Here is a 26,168-nt window from a genome sequence, read left to right as displayed (position 1 = left end):
CGATTTCGCGCCTTTCACTCCCCGCTCTTTATCAAAGAAGAACTCCAGTTTCTCCTGCTTTTGATGCTGTCTCTTGCCGCGGGTCATCATCAGGGATGAATCTGCTTCACCGGGGGAAGGTTTGTAGAAAGTGAAAGTAGCTTTATACGCTGTGTCAGTCGCTCGGTGCCGGAGCTCTCTGTTCAAGCTGCCATCAGTCTCGGCTGCCAAGCCACGCCCCTTCCTTTTTATTTTTTATTGTTTTTTTATTTATTTATAATATCGTTTTTTATTCTAACATATTTTTATTATTGTTGTTGATTTTGGATTATTTTTTTTATTATTTATGTTTCTATTTTCTATTATTAATTTTACATATTGATTTTATTTGTATTAAGAATTTTAAGTTACCTATCTAATTATATTAATTTCAATATGTTATATACATGGAGGTTAACCTGAAAGGTAAATTGATATTCGGGCTTCAAGATTTTCCATAGGCCAGTAGCTCATTCTTCTATTCTCCTTTTATCCATCACTTCTGTGGACTATAGGAAACTTCCAAAATTAAATTATTAATTTAGTCCATCTGGACTAACTGATTTAATTCGATAGATCCATTTGCTTTCTTCTCTTAGTAGGAGGTTATCTAAATCTCCTCCTCTGATTCCTGTGAACAGATGGCAAATGGCCCAACCAGTCAAGTCCTTGATGTTTAGATTATGCTTTAGTTTAAAGTGCCGTGCTACAGGAGTGTGTTGGAACGGTTTATTTTTCTTTTCTGCCTGTTGTGCCATCTTGTTGTAATTTTTGACACTATTAATGTGTTCATGTATCCATATTTTTAACTCCCTTTTGGTCTTTCCAACATAATTTAGGTCACATTTACAGTGTAACATATAAATAATGCCTTTTGTGGAGCAAGAGATATGTTCTTTAATATTGTAGGCTTTATTTGAACCATCAACAAAACTCTTCTTCTTAACGACAACTTGACATGCTACTCATATTCCACAGGGAAAAAACTCTGGGAATTTTTGAATTTTCTTGCGAGTACACTCTCTTGAAAAATGGCTTTTGACTATGTTAGTTTTTATATACCCTATAGATGCTTTTGGCCTAGGTATTTTTGTAAATTCGGATGAAAGTAGTAAGATCTTCAATGGTTGTTAATCACGTCATCCATCTCCTTCCATTTATCCTGCAGTGTGGTGATAAATCTTACCTCATCTGCACTATTTTTAACTGTATCTTTTTACTTATTCATCAATAAATTATTATGATCTGTGTGGAGAGCTTGATTGTAAGCATTTTTGATTTGATATCCTGAGTAATTTCTCTCTCGCAGGCGATTTTTTAAACCAATGGCCCCAAGTTTGAATTTCTTCTCAACCTCAGAAAATCGCCCTTGGGGATTGCCTTAATAGTTGTCCACAGATGGGCACTTCTCGCATCAAGGTGACTATTTGTTGCTGTCTCCTTTCTGTAGAGATCAGTCACGATTTCTCATTTTTGATTGATACCAATTTTGAGATCCAGGAAAGGAATTTCAGTTTTACTATAGTTCACTGTTAGTGTAGTGTTCAGTTGGTTTTCGTTAAGACGATGAACAACATTAATTAACTCTTGTTCTGGTCCACACCAGATGAATATGATATCGTCAATATAACGATGCCATATCGTTATGTTGTTAGTGTAGTTGAGTAGCTGATCGCAAAATACTAATTCCTCCTCCCACCACCCAAGGAACAGGTTGGCAAAGGATGACGCACATGCAGCACCCATTGCTGTTCCATGGGCCTGTAAGAAAAACCGATTGTCAAATAAAAAATATTTTCTGGTCAAAATGAATTTAAGTGCTTTAATTATGCAATGTCAAATACTTTTGTGTCAAAAAAGACAAAAGTATAGACGGTATGATACCTTTATTGGCTAACCATAAAAGTTCTATATGCTACAATTCTCTCCTCTTGGGGCTGCAGTTGTACTCATGGCATAAATAGAATTCCACTGCTTCACATCCTAGATCATGCCCAATACATGTATATAAGCTTTCCACTTCGCATCTGACAAGGAGTTCTTCCTTGTCCAGGTTGGCATTATCTAGCTCCTTCAAAACCTGCATGGTATCATGGGTATAGGAAGGGAGTTTGTACACCAAGTGGCAAAGCTCATGTCCAACCACTGACTGCATCTCTCAGTCAGACACCCCATCCCAGATACAATAGCGGGGGTTGTTCAAGGTTTTTGTGTACCTTCGGTAGCATATAGAGCATTGCTACTTTGGGGTGTTTGACTGAGAGAAATTTGGCTTCAGTCAGTGTAATTGCCCCTTCATTAAGGCCAAACCCAATAAGATCTTCATACTCCCTTAAAAATGTTGCTGTAGGGTCGCCCCACAGGGTTCTATAGCAATCCTTATTATGTAGTTGTCTTTTGGGTTCTTTAGTATACATTTTTTTAGGCCGGATTACCACATTACCCACTTTGTCCGATTTTTTTAAAACTACATCGGTCCATGTCTTAAATTCTTCTAGGGCAATGTGCTCATCGGCAAAGATGTTTTGGATAGAGGCTATGTCACTTATTTTGTTAATGTCATTGGATACTAATTCAACTAAAATCTTTACCTGTGGGCTGATGACAAGAGGGTGCATATTTTTAGAATTAGGTTTTAGCTTATTCTGTATATTGTTCATATTTTCTGCCTTGATAGTTATAGGAGAAATATCTTCTTGACTGCCTAAACTCTCGCCCTCACCCATCATGTCCTCCAGAATTAGAAACTGTTAGAATAAGTGACATACCCTCTATCCAAAACATCTCTGCCGATGAGCACATTGTACTGAAGGGAGAGCGACACACATAGCTGTTGCATTTTCTATTTGCTCCTCCAAAAGCTGACTCGCTGTGACTGCTGCTTAATACACAGGCAGACACTGATGAGTCCGCTCCGAGTGGCAATAAAATAGGAGAGCTATAGATGCAACAGTTATGCATTTTACCTAATGGTCACCCTGCCAGTTCTAAGTTAAATACATAAATGCTGGTAATGTTCAAGCCCTAAAACAAAGAGCAATTTTTTTTCAATATTAAGATACAAGTGTGTGTTTTAAAAATTTACATTCACATTGCATCTTCTGAAGGAAATCCGAATTGATACTTTCTGGCACCTGAGTTGCTTTATGCAACCGAGTATTACAGTTGTTTTTTTCTTGCCAGTATATACCATAGTGCTCATTCTGACAGCACTGAAAGTTTGCTGTCCGAGCACCTAAGTATACAACTCAGACTTAAATTCACTATCCCTCCCTATTCCCACTTGGCATTTTTTCTATAAAGCTTTATATAACCTCTAAATATCCAACAGCCAAGTGGGTTTTGACATTTAATAGGGTGTTCCAAAAGGGACTGTTCACCCTATCCCTATATTGTAATCCATATCTACTATAGACATTTTTTTTACTAGAGATCTAGTGATCTAAGACTTCTTGCTCTCTTTCTCTTTTCCACATCCCCTTTCCTATATTTAATTAAATAACAACCCTACTAAACATGAAGACCAAAGAGCTCTCCAAACATGTCAGAGACAGAGTTGTGAAGAAGATTAGATCAGGCTTGGGTTCTAAAAAAATATCCAAAACTTAAAAAAATCCCACTTACCACCATTAAATCAATTTAAAAAAAAAGAATATGCCACAACTACAAACTTGACAAGCGAAGGCTGTCCACCGAAACTCGCAGACTGGGCAAGGAGGGAATTAACCAGAGATTCAAGAAAGACACCAACAATAACACTGAAGGAGCTCCAAAGATCCACAGCGGAGATGGAAGAATCTCTCCATAGCCATAGGATTACTATAAGTTGTACACTCCACAGGGTGGGGCTGCATGGAAGGGTGGCCAGAAAAAAGGCATTGCTTAACCCCTTCCCGACATTTGACGTATCCATACGCCAAAGTTGGGTAGGGGAAGTATGGAACGAGCTCACGGAGTGAACCCGCTCCATACGATGCGGGTATCGGCTGTTTGTTACAGCCGACACTTCAGAGTAATGAGCGGCATCGCACTCGAGCGCGATCCCGTTCGTTTAACTTGTTAAATGCTGCGGTCAATAGCGACAACGCAATCGCGGGGGGCGGGGTCGATAATTGCTATGGCTGCCTGGGGACCTAATGAAGGCCACCAGGTCCGCCATCTTTGTGCACCTATTAAGCCCTGCCTCCGGCATTAGTATTGCAGTATATCGTGCAAGCGATCTAACGATCGCTCGTTGAAGTCCCCTAGGAGGACTAATAAAAAAAAGTAAAAATGAGTTAAATAAACTTTTTTTTTTCACTTGAAAAAGGCTCCTGTGTTGAGCTGAAACGTCGTGTTTTGTATGGACCAATAAAGCACCTTTTTCTACCTTGCTTATACCTTGGAGTGCTGCCTGATTTATATATATATATATATAGATCTATATATATAAAATGTTTCATTAAAAAAAATACTGGTTTTACTATGCCAGTAATGATCCTAACTATAAAATTCTCATGCAATTCATCCCGCATGGTAAATGCCATAAAACAAAAACAATGACAGAACTGCTGTTTTTTGTTCAAGTTGCCTCCCAAAAAAATGGAATAAAAATTGTTCAAATTGTCATATCGATTCCAAAGTGGGAACAATGAAAACTACACCTCGTTCCACCTCACACAGCTTTGTGGACGGAAAAATAAAAAGTTATGGCTTTCAGAATATGGCGACACAAAAACAAATTATTTTTTTTAAAAGTTTTTTTAAAAGTGTTTTTATTGTAGAGGAGTAAAGAAAACGATACTAAAAAGTTAGTAGACCAGAGGTTTCCGAGCGCTGGAGTTCCGAAGCAGAGTATCAGCTGATGCTCTGCTCGGGGACTCGAGTACTGATCCTGACATCATTGTCCATATAAGGACAGTGACAGTGACGCTGGCAGAAGTGCTGGAGTCCCCAGGCAGAGCATCAGCTCCATCGATAGGAACCACTGAATTGACCAAATATGGACGTCGGGAGCAGGGTTGGAGTCCTGAGCAAAGCGCTAGCTGATGCTCTGCTCGGGACTCAAGCAATAGGCAATGTGACAGCCCCTTGCGGTCATGTTCACGAACAGCACATGAAGCAAGCCCTCAGTCATGTGGGGCGGTGTCAGAGCGTCATCATTATTAGAAAAGCTCCAGGACGTCCGGGAACAATTCACGAGGTTTGAACTGCACCATTTAGTACAGAATTTTAATTTAAAGTATATTAATAAGTTACTTAGTTTCACATAAATATATTATTGCAATGCAATTTTTGGTCCCTGGATAACCCCATTCATGTCAAAACAGGCTGGTTTGTTAAGGGGTTAATGTTTTCATTTTTTTTAATTTTGTTGACAAGATAGATATACACAGTTTTATACTTGTATGTTTGAAAAAATACATACGCGCATATGATTGGTACTAGATACCCTTTCTCCACAGCACCAACCATTTTTCTATTGACCTGCGGCAATAGAGTATGACAAAGGCCAGATGTAGTGACCGAAGTGGCGAAATATTGCAAATCTCAAATTGTTGCCTTATTTCGGATAAACCTTTCACGGCATATTTAAAGGGAGTGCTCGAGTTTATCTTCATTGAAAAAAGACATATGCCCATCAAGTTCAACCAAAGGATGGGCGAAAGGGAAGGAATCTGGGTAAACTAAAGAACTTGGTTTTACCCCTTCTGTTCCAGAGGAAGGTAAAAAAAAAAAAATACTGATAAGACATGAACTAAAAAGGAAAAATGTCCCTCCTGATCCCAAGTGGCGATCAGAATGGATCAACATTCAAACAAAAATTCTATACATTGACATAGGCGCTGATATGAGCATACTTGATAAAGCAGCAATGGTGATGAAATGCTAATTGCCTTCTTAATACAGTTTTATGAAGATCAATGGTGAACTCTGTACACATCTATTTTAGCAGTTTGCATAGATCAGCAAAAACGTCAATGGGTGTCTACAACTTAAAAGAGTTGTCTAATGAAGAAAACTCCTTTCCATATTTTCAGTTAGGGCAAATAGATTTCATGGACGGGGTCCTACTGTATTAGCGAGTGACTTTAAAAAAAATAAATAAAAAAAGAGCATCTCCCACTTTGGAGGACATAATTCTAAAGTTTTGCTAATTCATAAAAGAATACAACACATTTGAGGCTATGCCAAGGTGTAAAGAATACTTCCAGTTATTACATAATGTTACATTGATGAAAGCCCTATAGGATATCAGTGATAATTGAACTTGAAAATTGTTTAATGGAATTGTATAAATCCCCCATTTTTTTATTTTAGTTATGTCACATGGTGCATCCTTCCTAATCTTAGTTATGACATGATGGTGTGCAAACAGATACCCCTATAAGGAAAGGAAAGCATATTAGTTATTCTTTTTGCGTATGTAGGAAAAAAATGTGTTATGGAGATAACAGCCGCTGGCAGCTCAAATGTAATAATCATATTGTAATGGCAACTACAGTGAGTACACAACCTTCACAACCTGCAGAGAGACCACATACAAACTTTATGTAAATACTTTGTATGAATGAGTCAGCGGCATACTGCATGTCTACTGATTAGTGCATATGGGAGTCACAGTGGGGGTTCCCTTTCTCGACACTCCCCATCCTGCATTGAGCCAGATTGGAGAGACCATCTTTCACTCTGGAGGATCTGACACATCCATGTATCACATGGCCGAGCATTAATTTGAATGGTTTGCATGTAATATTACATATCGCTCGCAGCAGAGACAGGGAAAATGTTTGGCTTCAGCTTTGTGAGACAACCCCTTTAATAAAATCAAAGTCCAACTAATATCTTACCTGCAGATCTCTGATGAAAAGAAATATAGAGGAACGTTTTTGTCCACAGATGGAGGAAATGAAGCTGCATCTGTTTCACAAAAACATATATAAATTATTAGAGGTTTAAACTCATAGAAAAATATTTCTTTGAAAATCTATAGGTAAATAAATTCTATAAAAACTTTTTCTTCTGTACCTTGGTATGCATTTGATTTAAGACTACTTTCATCTAAGCAATTTAATGGTTTCCTCTACAGCATTTCTGTGTTACCATTCATATGAATTACAACGTAGGACCCTAAAAAATGAAATTTCCCCACTATAATCTCAATGGTTGATGGCCTGAATCTTCAAGAAAGTGATACACTATATGACCAAAAGTAAGTGGAAACTCCTCATAATTATTGAATTCAGGTGTTCCAGCCACATCCATTACAAACAGATGAATAAAAACAAGCACACAGTAATGCAATCTCAATAGACAAACATTGGTAGTAGCAAGGGTCGTACTAAAGAGCCCAGTGACTTCATGAAATTTCTAATCTGCTAGAACTGCCTCGGTCAAATGTAAGTGCTATTATTGTGAAGTGGAGGCATCTAGGAATAACACTCGCTGCTCAGCCTTGAAGTAGTAGACCATGCAAAAGCAAGAGCGGCCACCGTGTGCTAAAGCACATGGCACGAATAAATTGCCTATCTTCTACTTCATCACTCACTACAGAATTGGAGTGGTGAACACATATTTTCTGGAGTGAGGAATCACTTTTCACTTCCTGGCAGTCTGAATGACTATTCGGGTTGTGCAGATTCCAGGAGAACGCTATCCACCGGTATGCATAGTACCAACTGTTAATGATGCAGCATACAAAGACATTTTAGACAATTTTATACTTCCAGCTTTGTGGTAGCAATTTAGGTAAGGCCCATTCCTGTTCCAGTATGACTGTGCACCCATAAAGACGAATGTGATGAGTTTGGTGTGGAGAAACTCGAGTGGCCTGCGCAGAGCCCTGGCCTCAACCCGATCGAACACATTTGGGATGAATTTGACTGCAGATTGCGAGCCAGGTCTTCCCGTCCAATATCAGTGTCTGACTCCACAAATGCTCTTCTGGGTGAATGGGAACAAATTCCCACAGACACACTCCAAAATCTTGTAGAAAGCCTTCCCAGAAGAGTGGAGGCGGTTATCGCTGCAAAGTAGAGCCCAACTCCATATTAACGCCCATGGTTTTGGAATGGGACGTCAGACAAGCTCATATAGGTGTGATGGTAAGATGTCCACATAATTGACCGCATAGTGTATGACCATTTCATTTAAAAAAGGGTATTTCTGACTTTTTTAAATAGCTGTGCAAAGACAAGTGAATCCCAAACAAAAATTACCCTTTACCAATTTCTACTTCTGCATTCCTTCCCCTACTTTAAGCAAACAACCTCCCATCTAATCCCAGGACTGCAAGATATTGTCTAGAACTGCTTCTAGCTTCATAGATGGAGCATCCCAGGCCCCTATATAAATTAATGTCTATGATCACAACAGTTCGGCTGTTGGGAAACTAGACACTGGTCACTCAGACAGGAATTGATAGCACTTGGTTGATTGACAGTTGCAGACATGAGGACATCATTTAGAGCATAGTGGGGCATTACACAGGAAAATTACTGCAAACATGTTAGGCTCTGTTCACATCTGAGTAGGAGGCTTCCGCTGCAGTACCGGTGAAAAATGCTGCAAGAAATAGTGCAGCATGTTGTTTTGTCACTGAACGTAGGCTTAAAATCTATGTTTGCTGCATCTTACCATTTTGCTTTAAATGTTACACATACCTGTACCATTTATCATATCACAGTAGTTATCTCCCCAGTAAGAGAGTGTGCTGAAAAAAAAAAGGATTCAGTTTGGGTCAATAGGGTAGTTGCAGGTCTTTACAAAAGGAAAACACTTTGCTATAAGTAAAGTTATTGCAGCAAAATCCTTGTGAGTCACCAAAAACAACAAGCCTTGTAATTATTATAACATGTTTTATTGGTTACTAGTAAGTGGACATTGTAAATATCATGAGAAGATGAGCTACTGTAGACACATGGAGGCACAAAATGCTTGGGTTATCAGGAAATGTTCTGTGCATGCACTGCAAGATAACAGGAACTAGACTCCAAAAACTTAGTACAACATACTGTATGCTAGTGGTCACAAGGAAACCGCAATTGAATACATAATGAGTAAATGCTAGTAGTTACAAGTTTGTGGCCATTGAATATAACGTGAGAAGCCAGAAAGTGAATAGTTATTCTAGAATTACTAAAAAATTATCATTGTATATGTCACGAGATAAAGGGCTCGAGCTTAACAAATATCCTTCTTTTGTAATGGGTCGAAATGTTGCTGCTTATCTGTATGCTGTTCTTGGCACAATTAAAGAAAATATTTTTAACAAAAATGCTGTCTCTATCGTTACTATCTGAAAGTAAATAAAATATCATCACTAAACTTTGTCTGTCACTCTAACTACTGGTTTACCAATATATGGATGTCTTAAAAGTTGTGGTTGAAATCCTCTTTAAGAACTTGGCTTTGTGTGGTATACAGCACTAGCCAATAGGAACTGGGCTCGCATCACAAATTAAATTCCATAAGTCAATGTTTTATATTGCAAACAGAAATGTATAATAAACAAGGCTTGTGTGATTATGTTTGTTGATTGCCTAGGTGACATCTAGGAATAATATCAAATTTGTAATATACTAGCTGTTAAATTGTTATTTTTCCATGCAAGTTCTGTGTGAAGTTACTGCCACTAGATGTCACCCTTCCTGTTATCTGCTGCACCCCCACCCCTCCTTGTTGTCAAGCAAAATCCATCTCTGTTTACAGAGCGGAATTGGGGTCTGTCTTTTCCCTATATACCAATAGAAGTCTATGCAGAGGGTATGGTAGAAGGAGGGAGCAGAGAGTGAGTCAGACAAGCTGCAAGTTCAGGTCTATGGAGAGGGGAGGGGAGAGCAGGAGCAGAATGAGAAAGACACAGGCTGCTGTTAAGTTTTCTATGTCACGCCAGTGCTGGATTCTCAGCTACACTGCTCATTCTATTGTATAATCTCCTCCATGTTACTGCAGCTTCTATATATGTGATAGATAAAGATAGGAGAGCAGTATGTTCTCTTTTTGTGTGCTGTGTATAGAAGACATGATATCAGTTAGCCTCCACCCACTAGCTCAGAGAAAACGGAGAATTAGCGATAGGGCCTGCAGAGGGGAAAACTGATAAAATATACAGGACTAAGTCATATAATGGCCAGAAATACTGTTATTCCTTGTGTATACATATACAGTAAGATCCAGAATTATTTGGACAGTGACAAAAGTTTTGGCATTTTAGCTGTTTACCAAAACATATTGAATATACCATTATATAATGAACATGGGCTTAAAGTGCAGACTCTCAGCTTTAATTTGAGGGTATTCACATCCTAATTTGAGGAAGGGTTTAGGAATTACAGCGCTTTAATATGTAGCTGCCTCTTTTTCAAAGGATCAAAAGTAATTGGACAATTATCTCAAAAACTATTTAATGGGCTGCATGGGCTATTCCCACATTAGTCCATAATCAATTAAGCAGGTAAAAGGTCTGGAGTTGATTCCAGGTGTGGCATTTGCAATTGGGAGCTGTTACTGTGAAGCCACAAGATAAGGTCAAAGAAGCTCCCAATGCAAGTGAAACAGACCATGGTTAGGCTGAAAAAAAATGAAGAAATCCATCAGAGAGATAGCACAAATGTTAGGAGTGGCCAAATCAACAGTTTTGTACATTCTTGAAAAAAAAGCGCACTCGTGATCTTGTGAACTCCAAAAGGCCTGGACGTCCATGGAAGACAACAGTGGTGGATGATCGCAGAATCCTTTCCATGGTGAAGAAAAACCCCCTTCACAACATTTACCCAAGTGAAGAACACTCTCCTGGAAGTAGGCATATCAGTATGTAAGTCCACCATAAAGAGAAGACTTCATAAAAGCAAATACAGAGGGCTCACCACAAGGTGCAAACCATTAATCAGCCTCAAAAATAGAAAGGCCAGATTAGACTTTGCCAAACAACATGTAAAGAAGCCAGCCCAGTTCTGGAACAGCATTCTTTGGACAGATGAAACTAAGATCAACCTGTACCAGAATAATGGGAGGAACAAAGTATGGAGAAGGCTTGGAATGGCTCATGATCCAAAAAACACCACATCCCCTGTAAAACATGGTGGAGGCGGTGTGATGGCATGGGCATGCATGGCTGTCAAAGGCACTGGGTCACTAGTGTTTATTGATGATGTGACTGAAGACAGAAGCAGCCGGATGAATTCTGAAGTGTTCAGGGATATACTTTCTGCTCGGATTCAACCAAATGCAGCAAGGTTGATTGGACGTCGCTTCACAGTACAGATGAACAATGACCCAAAACATACCGCAAAAGCAACCCTGGAGTTTTTTAAGGCAAAGAAGTGGAATATTTTGCAATGGCCAAGTCAATCACCACAGGTCAACCCGATCGAGCATGCATTTCACTTGCTTAAGACAACACTTAAGGCAGAGAGACCCACAAACAAGCAACAACTGAAGACAGCTGCAGTAAAGGCCTGGCAAAGCATCAGAAAGGAGGAAACCCAGCGTTTGATGATGTCCATGGGCTCCAGACTTCAGGCAGTCATTGCCTGCAAAGGATTCTCGACAAAGTATTTAAAACATTTTTTTTTATTTATGGTAATGTTAATTTGTCCAATTACCTTTGAGCCCCTGAAATTAGGAGGCTGTGTAGAAAAATAGTTGCAATTCCTAAACGTTTCACAGAATATTTTTGTTCAACTCCTTGAATTAAACCTGAAAGTCTACACTTCAATTGCAACTCAGTTGTTTAATTTCAAATCCAACGTGGTGGCATGCAGAGCCCAAATCATGAAGATTGTGTCACTGTCCAAATAATTCTGGACCTAAGGCCTTATTCACACGAACGTGTCCATTTTGCATGCGCAAAAAACGCTGCATTTTGCGCGCGCAAAAGTTCAGTGTGGCATCAGTATATGGTGCGTGGCTACGTGATTTTCACGCAGCCGGCATCATTATGACACTCCCTTTTTATGTGACGACACAGTAAAGAAGGAGGGGATTTTATGTTTCCCTTCTCTTCTTTACCAGCTGTAGCGCGAATCACACGCGTCACCCTGAAGTGCTTCCGTGTGCCGTGTGCGATATGCATTGACTTCAATGGGTGCATGCTGCGTGAAACACGGGCAAGTATAGGACATGTCGTGAGTTTTACGCAGCGCACATACGCTGCGTGAAAATCACTGACAGTCTGAACGGCCCCATTCACTAACATAGGTCCGTGCGACGCGCGTGAAAATCACGCATGTAGCACGGACGAATAACACGTTCGTGTGAATAAGGCCTAACTGTATGTCAGCTTATTTTGTATGTACGCTTCAATATTTTTAATTGCAAACGTGGATTTTTTGCTCTTTTGTATGAATTTTCTGAACTTGACCTAGTGTGCCTGAATAGTTTATGTACAATTATGTGGGGTTCAGCTTCCATGTTGATAAACTTTGTTTCATTTAGGGCCCTTTTACATGGGCCAATGACCGGTCAAACGAGCGTTCATATGAACGTACGTTTCCGATCATTGTCCTGTGCAAACACTTTTTCATCGGCTGATTGTATAGTTTATGCAGCAATAAATATTATTGTTGCTGGCAGCACATCTCCCTGTGTAAACAGGGAGATGTGCTGCCAACAAGATAAAACTGTATGGGGACGAGCAATCGTAGCAGTGATTGTAGTAACAATCGCTGATCCCCATACATTACTGATCATTGTACCTTCTGAAAGGAGCAAATGAGCACCGCTCAATGAACTGCCTAGTTGATCGGTGCTCGTTTTCACAGCCTATTTTGAGACGTGTTATCGGGCCTTTAGTTTTACATCAAATGCAAATATATGAATGGCTAATTAGTTCAAAATGTTTTTCAAAGTGTATTCATTAGATATTTTATCTACATCTTTTTAATTTAAATGAAACTATAAAAGGGAAATATTTTATTAATCAGTCAATGATTTACTATGTTATTATAAAAATAATTTGATGTATCATGAAACAAAAAAAAACACAAAACAATGAAAATACCTTTCTCCTTTGTATTTAGTAATTATGGCAACTTTACTGATATCTTTCTTCCCATTGTACACGGTGTACGGGCCATCTGCAGTTCCATTGTACTAGGTATAGGAAGACAGAGATATACTCCCTTAGTGTTATGTATTTAACATTTATAGTTGCATATTAAACATACATATTTAATGATCTTGTAGCTAAACACAATAGATATTAACCCAGATATTAATTTTATAATGATCATAGAAGGTGTGAAAATAATATAGGGTTACAAACTATAGTTAAAGGGGTATTATGGTTTCAGCAAAGAAATATTTTTTTTTTTTGTATAGTAGAAAGATATATAATTTTCCGATATAAATGCCACAACATTATAATTGCAACACCAAGAATTTAATGCTTTGGAATTGTGGAAATCCAAGGATCGACAGACATGTTAATCATATGCAAATGATAAAAAAATGGAAACAAAATATTCCAAACAACTTGATTTATTCAGTATGGAGTATGAGCACCACACAGAGAAATACATGCACTTACATCCCTTGGCATGCTATCAATGAGGTTATTTGTAGTTGTCTGAGGAATGTTATGCCACGCTGAATGCACTTGGGCACGCAAATCATCAAGATTGGCTGCTGGCAGCTCCCTTTGCAATTGCCGAACAATGACGTCCCAGATGTGATCAATGGGAGACCAGTACGGAGGCGCATAATGCTCATAGTAGGCGGCTCATAGTAGCACGAGGAAAATGCGACCTGGTGTTGTCCTGTTGAAAAACGGCTTCTGGGACACTTTGGGGAAATGGCCATACTACTGGTTCCATGACCAAATCAATGTAACGCTGAGTTGTTAGTGTACCTGAAATGAAGACTAGAGGGGTCCGGCTACCGTACATTATGCCGATCCACACCATAATCCTGGGCGTAGGACCGGTGTGATGTTCACTTGTGAAGGCCCAAGTGGTCTCCAGATTACTCCACAGCTATTATTGAGTCGGAGACAAAAGCGGGACTCATCGCTGAAGAGGATAGACCTCCATTCCAGGCTCCATTGCTATCTTGCTGAGCACCATGATAGCCTTTGAGAGTGGTGGTGTGTGGTCAATGGAACACCTGTAGCTGGACGTCCGGCTTGTAATCCAATGTCATGCAAACGCCCGCTGATGGCCTGTGCCAACACTGGTTGCCGCCCTAGTCTTGAGATGTGATGTCCAATTTCACTTGCATTACAGAATGGATCACTACGCCCCATTCTTCCAATCAGATGATCTGTTTATGCAGAGGTTCGGCTCCACGCACCTCTTGCTGTCATTCCCATTCGTTGTTGTATGTATTACGGTTGAACAATAAAATCCCTTTTTTTAAAAACAAAAAAATGTATGTTTTTGTGTCACCATATTCTAAGAGCCATAACTTTTTTATTTTTCCATCGAGAAAGCTGTTTGAGGGCTTCTTTATTGCAAAACGGTCTGTAGTTTTTATTGGTACAATTTTGGTTTACATATGACTTTTTGATCACTTTTTATTCCATTTTTTGTGAGGCGAGGTGACCAAAAAACAGCGATTCTGGCTTTTTTTTTTTACAAAAAATGTTACTACTATTTCGATGCTGTGCAAACGGTTCAATACCGTGAATTCATGTATTTCGATAATAGGCTGTGCGGCCGCACAGCTTAGGACTGTAATGCATGAAATTAGTGACCAGTATGATGTGAAGCGGCCAGCGCTGCAGTAATGAGCGGTGGCACTGGCTCTGAAGGCAGAGAATATGGCGTGTGCACTGCAAAGCACCCCCATGTGCTCTGTTTTCAGTGCCGCCGCTCATTAGTGTAGCGCTGTTTGAATTACATTATGCTGATCGCGATCAGGAGTGGGGCAATACCTGTAATACACAGCCGCAGCCCTGCTGTAACGGTGGACATTAGAAAGCTCTGATCTCTGCCGTTACCCCTTTGAATGCAACGATCACAGCTTACCTCGGCATTCAAAGGGAAAATGAGAAGGTGGGGACTCTCCTTTGATCGCGTCACTGGGAATCCATGTGATGCGATCGAGGGACATAACTTATATGTACAGACAGCCCAGGGTCCATTGAAGGACCCCAGGGCAGTCTGGCCATATATCCTGCAGTTAGGGCATACTAGGGGCTTATTCACACTAACAGGTGTTTCTCACAGCTGATTTGCACTTGTGAGGGGCCCGAGTTCATAGATCTTTCATAGACTTGAGTCTATTGAGAGATCCTTGAAAACGGGCAAACATAGGACATGTCCTATGTTATCACAGGCAGTTCACGCTGTCTGTTAAAAAAAAATGGCTGTGTGGATAGCCCCATAGAAGTCTCAATACGTAAAATAATATACAAATATTTGGTATCGTTGTGACCATAATGACCTGCACTACAAATTTATAGTGTCATTTATGATGATCGGTTTATGCTTTATTTTGCCAAAAGAAAAATTTATACCAATTTAACGATAATGTAAAAGTACCAAAAAACGGCACTTTCATAAAGCACAACTCAACCTGCAAAAAAAAAAGTCTCATACAGCTCATAAAAAAGTTATGAGCACGGGATGCAAAGAGGAAAAAATAAAGAAATATCCTTAAAGAGATCACTCTATGCTGTGGATCAAGCTGGGCTGGAATGAAGAGAAGTGTATGACGCGGATTGGTCAACGTCATACACTTTCTTCACAACGCCCACTTGGTGAAAAGTAAAAAAAAAAAAAGCACAGTTGGTCATTAAGAACAAATTTGCATAAATCTTAAAATGTTCATAACTTGTTCAAAAATAAACGTTTGTTTTGTTTAAAAAAAAAAACAGTAGTTATCTACATTACAGCGCCTATTAGATTAGGTAGGAGATAGGGCGGTTATAAACTGGTGACAGAGCCTCTTTAACCCCTTAACGCCGAAGGACGGATATATCCATCCTCTGCAGCTGCTAGTTCGCGCAAGAGGATGCATATATCCGTCCTGTGATGGCGCGGGTACTGCCACTGTACCCATGCGATCAGTGGTAGAAGCACGGCTGTTATACACAGCCTGGCTCCTGCTGCAACTGCCGACATCGAAGTGCGCTCCTATTCCGGCAGTTTAACCCATTAAATGCCGCTGTCAATAGTGACAGCGACATCTAATGTGTTTAACAGAGGGAGGGAGCTCCCTCGGTCACCCCATCGGCGCCCCCGCAAAGATATTGCGGGTCGCCGTCGGGTTTCCATGACAGCCGGGGGCCTAACAAAGACCACCAGGTCTGCCTTCAGCAAATGCCTGTTAGGCCATGCCGGAGGCATGACCTAATAGATTGCCTGTCAGTTTTACACTGACAGGCAATAATGCTTTGGTATACTAAGTATACCAAAGCATTATATATGCGATCAACATAGTGAAGTCCCGTGGTGGGACTAAAAAAAAATGGAAATCAGTTAAATAAAGTTTGTGAAAAAAAAAAAATTACAGTCAAAATCAAATAAAACGACTTTTTTTGCCCAAAAGTGGTTTTATTTAGTAAAAGTGTCAAAACAAATAACACATACACATATATGGTATCCCCGCGATCATAACAACTTGACCAATAAAATGAACACATTAATTAAACCGCCGGATGAACGGTGTCCAAAAAAAACAATGTCAAAATTCTCTCTTTTCTCCCATTCGCCCCATAAAAAATAAAATAAGAGTTAATCTATAAATCCTATGTACCCCAAAATAGTACTAATGAAAACTACACATAAAACGCACTGAAATACGCATCAGATATGCGCTGTGTGAACAGGCTGAATGTGACGCATATGGTGGTTCAAAATTGTGCCTTACAACAGAAAATGGAAGGGCGTTTTATTTTTGGGATTTTTTTTTTTTTGGTAAAGTATCGTTTTGGTATTGAGAAATTTAATACTACATGCAGTATCGGTATCGAAGTCCAAATTCTGTTATCGTGATAAACCTACCGTGCAGGATAAGTATTGTAATTTGATGGGACTTGTAGATCTAACTTTCTGATTGCTGTTACAATACACTGCAGTGTGTTATATCTGTCACTATTATGGTATGTTTACACGGAGTGTTTTCAGCCGTTTTTCGGGCCATAAACGTCTCGAAAAACGGCTGAAAAATCGGAAACAGAACATCTCCAAAAATCTGCCCATTGATTTCAATTGGAAAATCGGTGTTGTGTTCCAACGGCCGTTTATTACGTGGCCGTTTCTCAAAAGGGCAGCGTAAAAAAAAAGCCGTGAAAAAGTGAATGTCACTTTTTCAGACGTTTTTCATAGACTTTTCCCTTGAAAACAGCTCCGTATTTTGAGACTTTTTTTTATTTTGTGTGTGCACATACCCTTAGGGCATGTTCAGACGTGGCGGAATTGCTGTGGAATTCTGCTGCGGACAGTCCGCAGTGGAAATCCGCAGCAGACAGTTTTTCCATTGGTTTCAACACCTTTTTAGTTACCTTCGTGCAGACGTTGCAGAAAACTCTGCTGCGGAACATAGGCTGCGGTGTGGAATTTGCAGTCCGCAGCATGCACAAGCTGTTGCGGAATTTCCCCATTGACTTCAATGGAGTTTGAAAATTACGCAATGAAATCCGCAGATGTAATGTGTGTTGCGAATTTGCTGTGTGTTGTGTTGCGGATTTCTTTCAGGAACAGGATATTTCATCATTCTGATGAGGAAGAGAAAACCTCCATTTTCGCCTTCCAGCCTTATTACATGAACACAGAGCTATTACCATGGCCAGATATAGGCGAATGGATATGGAAGTGTCCACTCTTATTAACATTGTAAGTAACCTTACATGTTTATGTCATGTTTTCACTAGTTTACTTGTATGTATGATGTCTGACTAGCAGCATTTGCAATATGTAAATATTATAACAAAGATAAACATATAACATATATAACATTATTCATAAGTACAAATCAAACTTCAATATGCACTGTCTTTTTGTTTTTCAGGTACATAACCGTCCCGAATTGTGGGACACCTCCAGTGCAGTGTATAGTGAGCGCAACACACGGGATGAAGGCTGGACTTATGTGTGTTGAGGTACCCAAACTGGGATGGAATGTTTGAAAGAGAGCAGGGTGTGATCTGCACCTGAATCCGCAACGACAAATCTGCAGCATTTTAGCCAAATCCGCAATAGAATCCGCAACGCAGATTATGTGCGGCATTGATGCGGACAGTGTCTGCAGCAATTCCGCCACGTCTGAAAATGCCCCTTAGGCTGGGTTCACACGAGCATGTTACGTCCGTAAAGGACAAAACGTATTTCGGCAGCAAGTCCCGGACCGAACACACTGCAGGGAGCCGGGCTCCTAGCATCATAGTTATGTACGATGCTAGGAGTCCCTGCCTCTCCGTGGAACTACTGTCCCATACTGAAAACATGATTACAGTACAGGACAGTTGTCCTGCTGCAAGGCAGGGACTCCTAGCGTCGTACATAGCTATGATGCTAGGAGCCCGGTTCCCTGCAGTGTGTTCGGTCCGGGACTTGCGGCCGAAATACGTGCTCGTGTGAACCCAGCCTTAGGGTATGTTCACACGCTTGCTAAAAATGTCTGAAAATACGAAGCTGTTTTTAAAAAAACGCCCCGTCGGAACAGAACACCATTTTTCCTATTGGAATCAATGGGCAAATGTTTGGAGGCGTTCTGCTTCCGACTTTTCAGCCGTTTTTCGGCCGTTTTGGGCCCGAAAAATGGCCCAAAATAAGCCGTGTGAACACACCGTTACACTGACAGGCAGCCTACTACGCCCTGCCTCTTACAGACCATTACTAGGCCTCCAGTTGTCATAGCAACCATCGGCACCCCGCAATCGCATTGTGGGGGGACCGATGGCGTTCTAACCTCTTAGATGCCATGATCACTATTGACCTAGAAATTAAGGGGTTAAACAGATGGGATTAGAGCTAGCTGGGATCTTGGCCATTGCAACAGAGTCTCAGCTGTGCTATACAGTTGACACCCTCTTGTGGTGGCGTGGGCTCAGCTTCTGAGCCCGCACCGCCACCCCAGTGAACCGGTTTGTTGAAATGTGCTAACAACTTGATGGCCAACTAAGGGGTTAAATGTCCGGGATCAGAGCTAGCTTTGATCTTGGCCATTACAGCAGTGTGTCAGCTGCAGTATAAAGTAGACACCCGCTGGTGATGGCGCAGGCTCAGCTTCTGAGCCAGCAGCTTAACTTCAACGTATAGGTACGTTGAAATGTGCTAACACCTTGGCAGCGCGACATAACTGTATATTGGATGTAGCCAGGGGGTTAGCACGACCTACGCTTGCATTCGTTCAATAGGACATCTGTCCTAGTCATGTGATGGACACAAAGGTGCTTGGCTACAAGATAGAGCTCTGATACACATACTGTAACTGGAATCAGCCCTGCACCTGGGTGTCCATTACATGACCAGGACAGATTTATTTTTTTACCAGTGGAAGTTAACATTGAAGGTTTCTATTAAATAGCTGCAAACAGAGATCGTAAAAATTGGGAAGTATTTATACAGAATATATATTGGAAAATTGTGGACTTTTTCATAAAACAATGAATAACATTTATTTGCTAAAACCATAATACCTCTTTACAACAGAGAGAGGGGTGAGTCTCCTATTGTACAGGTATAATGTTTAGTGTATGGACTCATCGGAGGTTGCCTGTTGTGGCAGGTGGGCTCACACAATTTGATTAAAGTGTGCACTAAGAACCTCCCATTTATAAGTATAGTAAATATAGAAGTGATGCAATTTAAAATAATTAAAATATTAAATGTATGCATATATCTTAGTGCCTGCAGGGTGCTGCAGAATCATTGTGTTTGTTTGCTTTTGCATTGCATTGAGAGCAGAAGAGCACTTGTTAATTTTATTTCACTTTGTTAGGAGGTGCTTAATAATTTAGTATTTTATATTTTATATAAAAAAAAAATTCTTTACTGCAGTTTACAACCTCAGTTTATATCGTTAGTTCAAACGTACCGGATAGAACACTCCAGTTGTTGTATCTCGAGCTCCTAATTTTTCCAACAAGGGATCACTGTAGCCCCATAGGATCTCGTTGACACTTCTTTTTTGAAACAATGATGAATTTGATTGTTTAATGAGTATATTCACTAATCCCAGGAGTGATGAAAACATATCAGGGGCAGCCTTAAAAAAAAACAAATATTTATTGTTACATAATTTTGTTAGTTGTAATTTGAAACATTATTGTGATAATGTAATGAGATTCAAGATAAGTAGTTAGGGTTATTCAGATGTTGCGGTTGATGTGCGGTTAAAAAGGCATCTAAAAACAAGAATGCGCTTTTCCGCGATTTAATGCGTTTTTTGATACAGTTTCGTTTTTCTACCACAACTGCATCAAAAAATGCATCAAATCGCTATAGATTGGATATGGTTTAAATCGCACCACAACTGCAATGTCTGAATATACCCGTAAATATAGCATATACAAGGACATCAAAGGAGAGTTCAGATTGCTCAAGATTTACAAGCAGTAATAATAGAGTGTCGACTAAAAATATATGTTTTCTGTTTTCTGACTTTGATTACAAAATGTATGTAGTTACAGATTGCAACACATTCTAGGAATAAAATGTTAATTTATTATTAGAAATTATTACTAAATTATTATAAGACGTAATTACACATGAGACAGAATAGGTGTTTTGCATGTGTTGTAAATTTTTTGTGATATTCTATATATTCTAAATTTAAAGTTTAAAGTGTACCTAACTTTTCAGAATAAGCTGTCATATGTGTGTACATAAGGAATAAAACTTTTTCTGGCCATTATTTGACTTGTTTTCTGCATTATTTAGCAGTTTCCCCGCTGCAGGCTGTATATCTAATTCTCAGTTGTGTCTGAGCTAGTGGGCGGAGCCTAACTGCTATCATGTCTTTTATACACTGCACTCATAGAAGAGGATAATCCTGGTCTCCTATCTTTTTCTATCACATATATAGAAGCTGCAGCAGCATGGAGGACATTATACAGCAGTAACGAGTAGTGTAGCTGAGAATCCAGCATTGGTGTGACATAAAAATCTTGCCATCACGTCTGTGTGTTTCTCTCTGCTCCTTCTCCCTGTTCACACCTCCCCTCCCCATAGAGTTGTATGCAGCGCGTCAGTTGCTGACTCACTCTTTTCTTCCTCCTCCTGCTTCCTCTGCCCTTTGCATAGACTTCTATTGGCAGGCAGTTAAGTGAAACCCCCCCCCCCCACCACCTTCTGCAGCCCGTCAATCCTGCTTTGTAATTATAGACTGATTTTGCTTTACAATTGGGGGTAGACAGCAGAATACACGATCGGAGACACCTAGTGGCAGTAACTTCATACAGAATTTGCATGGATAAGACAGCTGCATTTTAATAGTACGTAAATGACAAAGTTGATCTATATCAGGCATACTATTAGATTAGCATAAGTTGTTTGAAAAGTTAGTGTCCATTTAAACTATGTCTGTGTAAGGCCTTATTCACACGAACGTGTTTAACGTCCGTGATACGCGTGTGAAAATCACGCGCGTCGCACGAACCTATGTTAGTCAATGGGTCCATTCAGACATTCCGTGATTTTCACGCAGCATGTGTTCGCTGCGTAAAACTCACGACATGTCCTTTACTTCGGTGTTTTTTGCGCATCACACACCGATTGAAGTCAATGGGTGCGTGAAAATCACGCGCAGCACACGGAAGCACTTCCGTGTGTCGCACGTAATTCGCGCAACAGTAGATCAAGAAATGAAGGGAAAAATAAAAGCACTTCCTTAATTTCTTTTTCTAAACATCAAAACCGCGTGTCATAAGGATGGCATATGCGTGAAAATCACGCAGCCACGCAGCAAACACTTATGACACACGGAACTGTAACGCACAAAAAATGCAGCGTTTTTTGCGCGTGCAAAACGCACACGTTCGTGTGAATAAGGCCTAAGGGTGGATTCACATGGGGCAGATATGTTTCAGAAATTTCTGTGACTGAATTATCAGTCCCAAAAATCAGAATGGGATTGTTCCTGCAGTATGCACATGGATTTGTGCAAGCCTCATTCAGATTAATGGGACAGTGGCAGAAATGATGCAAAAAAACACACACAAGATTTTAAAACGAGATCGCAGATATAAGGGTGCGCTCACACATGGCGTTCTAGAACTGTATTTCCGCAGTGTAAAAATACACTGCGGTAAAATATGCGGTATGCAAGTCAGATAGATTTCTCTTGCTCTTGCATTGTGGAATATTTTTCCATAGGTATACATTGTACATTTTTTCACAGCGAATATTTACGCTGTGAAAATGCATTGCAATCAAAGTATGCCACATTTGAGGGTTTCCTAAGGGTATGTTTACAAGTAGCGTAAATACTGTAGAATTTCCGTCCGAATTTCCTGTGCAGAAATTCTGCAGCATATTACAGTAGCAGTGTAGTGAATGATGATTTCAATAAATCTCACCCTCACACTGCATAAAAAAAATACGCACAAAAAATACGGAAATTGACTTATGATGCAGATTCTCAATCTGAAGCATGTCAATTTATTTTGCAAAAACGCGGAAGAATTTCCACACAGAAAATCTGGTTGACAAATTCAGCAGAATTTACGCTACATGTGAACATAGCCTAAGGATGCAGTCACATGCAGCAGATTTTGTTGCAGAAATTTGTGTGAAATCTGCCGCATGTAACTGCACCCTAAAATCAGTTCCATTTATCTAAATGGCGTTGTTTCTGCAGCAGGTGCAGGGATTTCTGCAAGTCCCATTCAGATTAATGGTACTAACTTTTACATGCAATATGCGACAGGGTTTGGTGCAGACATTTCTGTGACTGAACCCTTAGGGCATGGCCCCAGGTGGCGGTTTTCCTCCGCAACTGTCCGCATCAATGCCGCACAGAATCTGCGTTGCAGATTCTGTGACGGATCTGCCCAAAATGTGCAGTAAATTGATGCGGACTGGCTGCTGCGTATTGCCGTGAAAGTACTTCCCTTCTCTCTATCAGTGCAGGATAGAGAGAAGGGACAGCACTTTCCCTAGTGAAAGTAAAAGAATTTCCTACTTACCGGCCGTTGCCTTGGTGACGCGTCCCTCTCTTCACATCCAGCCCGACCTCCCTGGATGACGCAGCAGTCCATGTGACCGCTGCAGCCTGTGATTGGCTACAGCCGTCACTTAGACTGAAACGTCATCCTGGGAAGCCGGGCTGGAGAAAGAAGCAGGGAGTTCTCGTAAGTATGAAATTCTTTTTTTTTTACAGGTTGATGTATATTGGGATCGGTAGTCACTGTCCAGGGTGCTGAAACAGTTACTGCCGATCGCTTAACTCTTTCAGCACCCTGGACAGTGACTATTTACTGACGTCGCCTAGCAACGCTCCCGTAATTATGGGTGCACACACATAGTCACCCGTAATTACGGGAGCCCCATTGACTTCCTCAGTCTGGCTGTAGACCTAGAAATACATAGGTCCAGCCAGAATGAAGAAATGTCATGTTAAAAAAGCAATACGCATCCGCAGCACACATAACATGTGCATGACATCTGCGGACTTCATTGCGGAATTAAGAATCTCCATTGAAGTCAATGGAGAACTTCCGCAATGAGTCCGCAACCAGTCCGCCACTGGTCCGCAACATCCATTGTATGCTGCGGACACCAAATTCCGCGCCGCAGCCTATGCTCCGCAGCGGAATTTTCAGCCTCGTCTGAACGAAGCCTACTAAAAAGAAGTGGGAGGCAATGGAGAAACGGGTCCGCTGTGGATTAACGCTGCGGAGTGTCCGCAGCGGAATTCAAGAGCAATTCCGACACGTGGGGCTTTGCCCTTAAGACATTGTTCACGCAGTGTAGATTTGCTGCAGATTTTGCATGCATTTTTTAAGCCAAAACCAGAATTGGTTCCAGGATAGCAGACCCATAAGGCCTTCTTTTATATATTTCTTCTGTATTGGTTCAGTTCCTGGTTTTGGCTTAAAAGAATACATGCAAAATCTGCAGCAAATCTGCACTGTGTGAACAAGGCCTGCACAATCTTGAGAATGACTCCAAATTGAACTGAAACCTTCCAATGGGTGAATAAACGTGTAAGACCTCTGTCACATCTGCGTCGGTCTTTCTGTTGTTCTGCTCCGTCGGCGACCAATGGAACCCATTGACTTAAATGGGTTCCATCGGGTTTCTATCAGGATGTCCGTTTTTTTACTGGAAACAATAGTGCAGTGTGCTGTTGTTTCCGGTATTTTCGGCCAGGTCGGTGACGGAGGACTCCAACGGAGCCTTCAACGCAGATGTGGGGGTAACACATATTTTCCCTCCCCTTTTGTAAAATTATATGGGTCACTTTAATTGTCTTTTATTTACAGGTTGTATTGTGCTCTCTTTGTCCTGTATGTAAAATATCATGATTATTGTGCACCTTCTCCTTGTTGTAGAGGAATGGAGGGCCGTTTTTATTAAATGTGCCGCCATTCCCTGCCGTCATTGCAGGAGTAGGTGGAAGGTGCCGCCATATCTTGCTATCAATGCAGTGGGAGGTGTCGGGTGTCAGTGTGGGCTCACGCAGAATGCAATGCTAAAGTAATGGTGCGCCAAATTGCTGGTTAGGAGGGACCGGTGTAGTAGATAAAATGGAGTTAAATATCATACAAAGGCTGTGAACAGCTGAATGAGCCCACAAAAATATTGTTTGAAAATAATGAGTCATTTCTGTGAACAATTAGTGTATTTAAAATGAATGAAAACATGGGGAACAATCAACCATCACAAAATCTGCTTGCCAGATTCCGTCATCATTATAATAAATATCAGTATAAGGACATGTAAACCACTTTTCATGATTGTTAGAAGGTTTAAATCAAGTGGTCAATGACAAAATTCTACATGATTAAAGAAGCACTTCCACAATTTTTTTATTCTCTGGCCGGTTGGAAAGGCACATTATGTAATTTGTGGTGAAGGAAATCTTCTTACCGGTGGCTGTGTTTGTGAGTTATCCACTTCCTTCTGGTCCTCAGCTGTGTCATGTGACCAGCAATAGGACTCTCCAACTGCCACAGCGTCTCAGGTGTGGATAGGAAGTCAGTTTCTCTATTCATTACGATCACAGCCTCGATATGAGTTTTATAGGAATGAATGGAGAAACTGACTTCCTGTCTACACATAAGACGCTGTGACAGTTGGAGAGTCCTATTGCTGGTCACATGACAGCTGGGGACCAGAAGGGAGTGGATAACTCACAAATACAGCCACCGGTAAGAAGATTACCTTCACCAACATTTACATAATGTGCCTCTCTAATGGGCCAGAGAATGAAAAAATTTGTGGGAGTGCTCCATTAAGAGGGATAAAAAGGAACATGGCCAACTACTGTACATGTTACTCTGTGGACTGAAGATTGGACAATCCCTGGATGCCCTTAGCCCTTAGTTTCGCCAATGGCTTTATCAAGAGAAGTATAGTAAACTGCACTCACTAGATCCACGCTGCTTGTTGATATCTGTTGACGCCAAACAATGTCAGCCGTGCCTTATCCACGTTCCGCAGCATCTACCAGGCCTTCCAAGGCTGACATTATTTGGCGCCAACAGATAACTGATTCTCCATGTTTTTATTAGTTTTTAGTACATGAATTGTTAGTAAAGATTACTTTGTGGGCTCATTTAACTGTTCACAGCCTTTGTAGGATATTTGTCTGAGTATATGTGGCCCTAAGTAAGCCCATGAGGAGTGGTGCAGAGTGGTTCAGAGGAGTCGCTGTGAGACTGATGGTGGGCCAGAGTCCTTGAGGGTTGCAGCAACTGTAGTTTTGAGTTTTTAGTTTGGAGATAGGCCAGTGAGCAGTGAAAGAAACTGATCTGAGTTGGGAGCCATAGCTGGGTCTGTGTGGGTTGCGAAGCGTCAGTGACCAGCGCTTACTGAGAGATTGGCTGTCCTATTCAAGGCCCGTTAAGAAAGTGGACTAGTGGAGGATAGAGGGACAGTGTTAAAGGGCTTGTCCGGGCACGTGTTGGTTTTTCATACTGATGACCTATCCACAGGATTTGAATAGGAGCAGAGCTGCAGTACTGCAGCACGGCTGGTATACTGTGATCTGAGCCATCTGCTTCCGGCACGGACATCTGGTGCCTGGAGACTGCTGATCAGTGCAGGGTCCGGATGTCG

General features: G+C 40.7%; 1 protein-coding gene across 1 annotated transcript in view; it reads right to left on the bottom strand.

The window, feature by feature from the left end:
• The window catches only part of CD36 (CD36 molecule (CD36 blood group)), a 36,285-nt gene extending 16,143 nt beyond the window's left edge, over positions 1-20,142 (bottom strand). Inside the window, exons 1-4 of the mRNA XM_075857353.1 lie at positions 19,981-20,142; positions 13,001-13,092; positions 8,661-8,710; positions 6,849-6,918 (exon numbers count right to left, since the gene is read on the bottom strand). Coding sequence (XP_075713468.1) covers positions 6,849-6,918; positions 8,661-8,710; positions 13,001-13,092; positions 19,981-20,139 — 371 coding nt within the window. The 5' untranslated portion in view covers positions 20,140-20,142. The remainder of the gene's footprint in view (positions 1-6,848; positions 6,919-8,660; positions 8,711-13,000; positions 13,093-19,980) is intronic.
• Between the last annotated feature and the right edge of the window lie 6,026 nt (positions 20,143-26,168).

The sequence above is a fragment of the Rhinoderma darwinii genome, chromosome 3, assembly GCF_050947455.1.
Source record: "Rhinoderma darwinii isolate aRhiDar2 chromosome 3, aRhiDar2.hap1, whole genome shotgun sequence".
Lineage (NCBI taxonomy): Eukaryota > Metazoa > Chordata > Amphibia > Anura > Rhinodermatidae > Rhinoderma > Rhinoderma darwinii.
The sequence above is the reverse complement of the archived record's forward strand: the minus strand, read 5'-3'. Positions and strand labels throughout refer to the sequence as shown.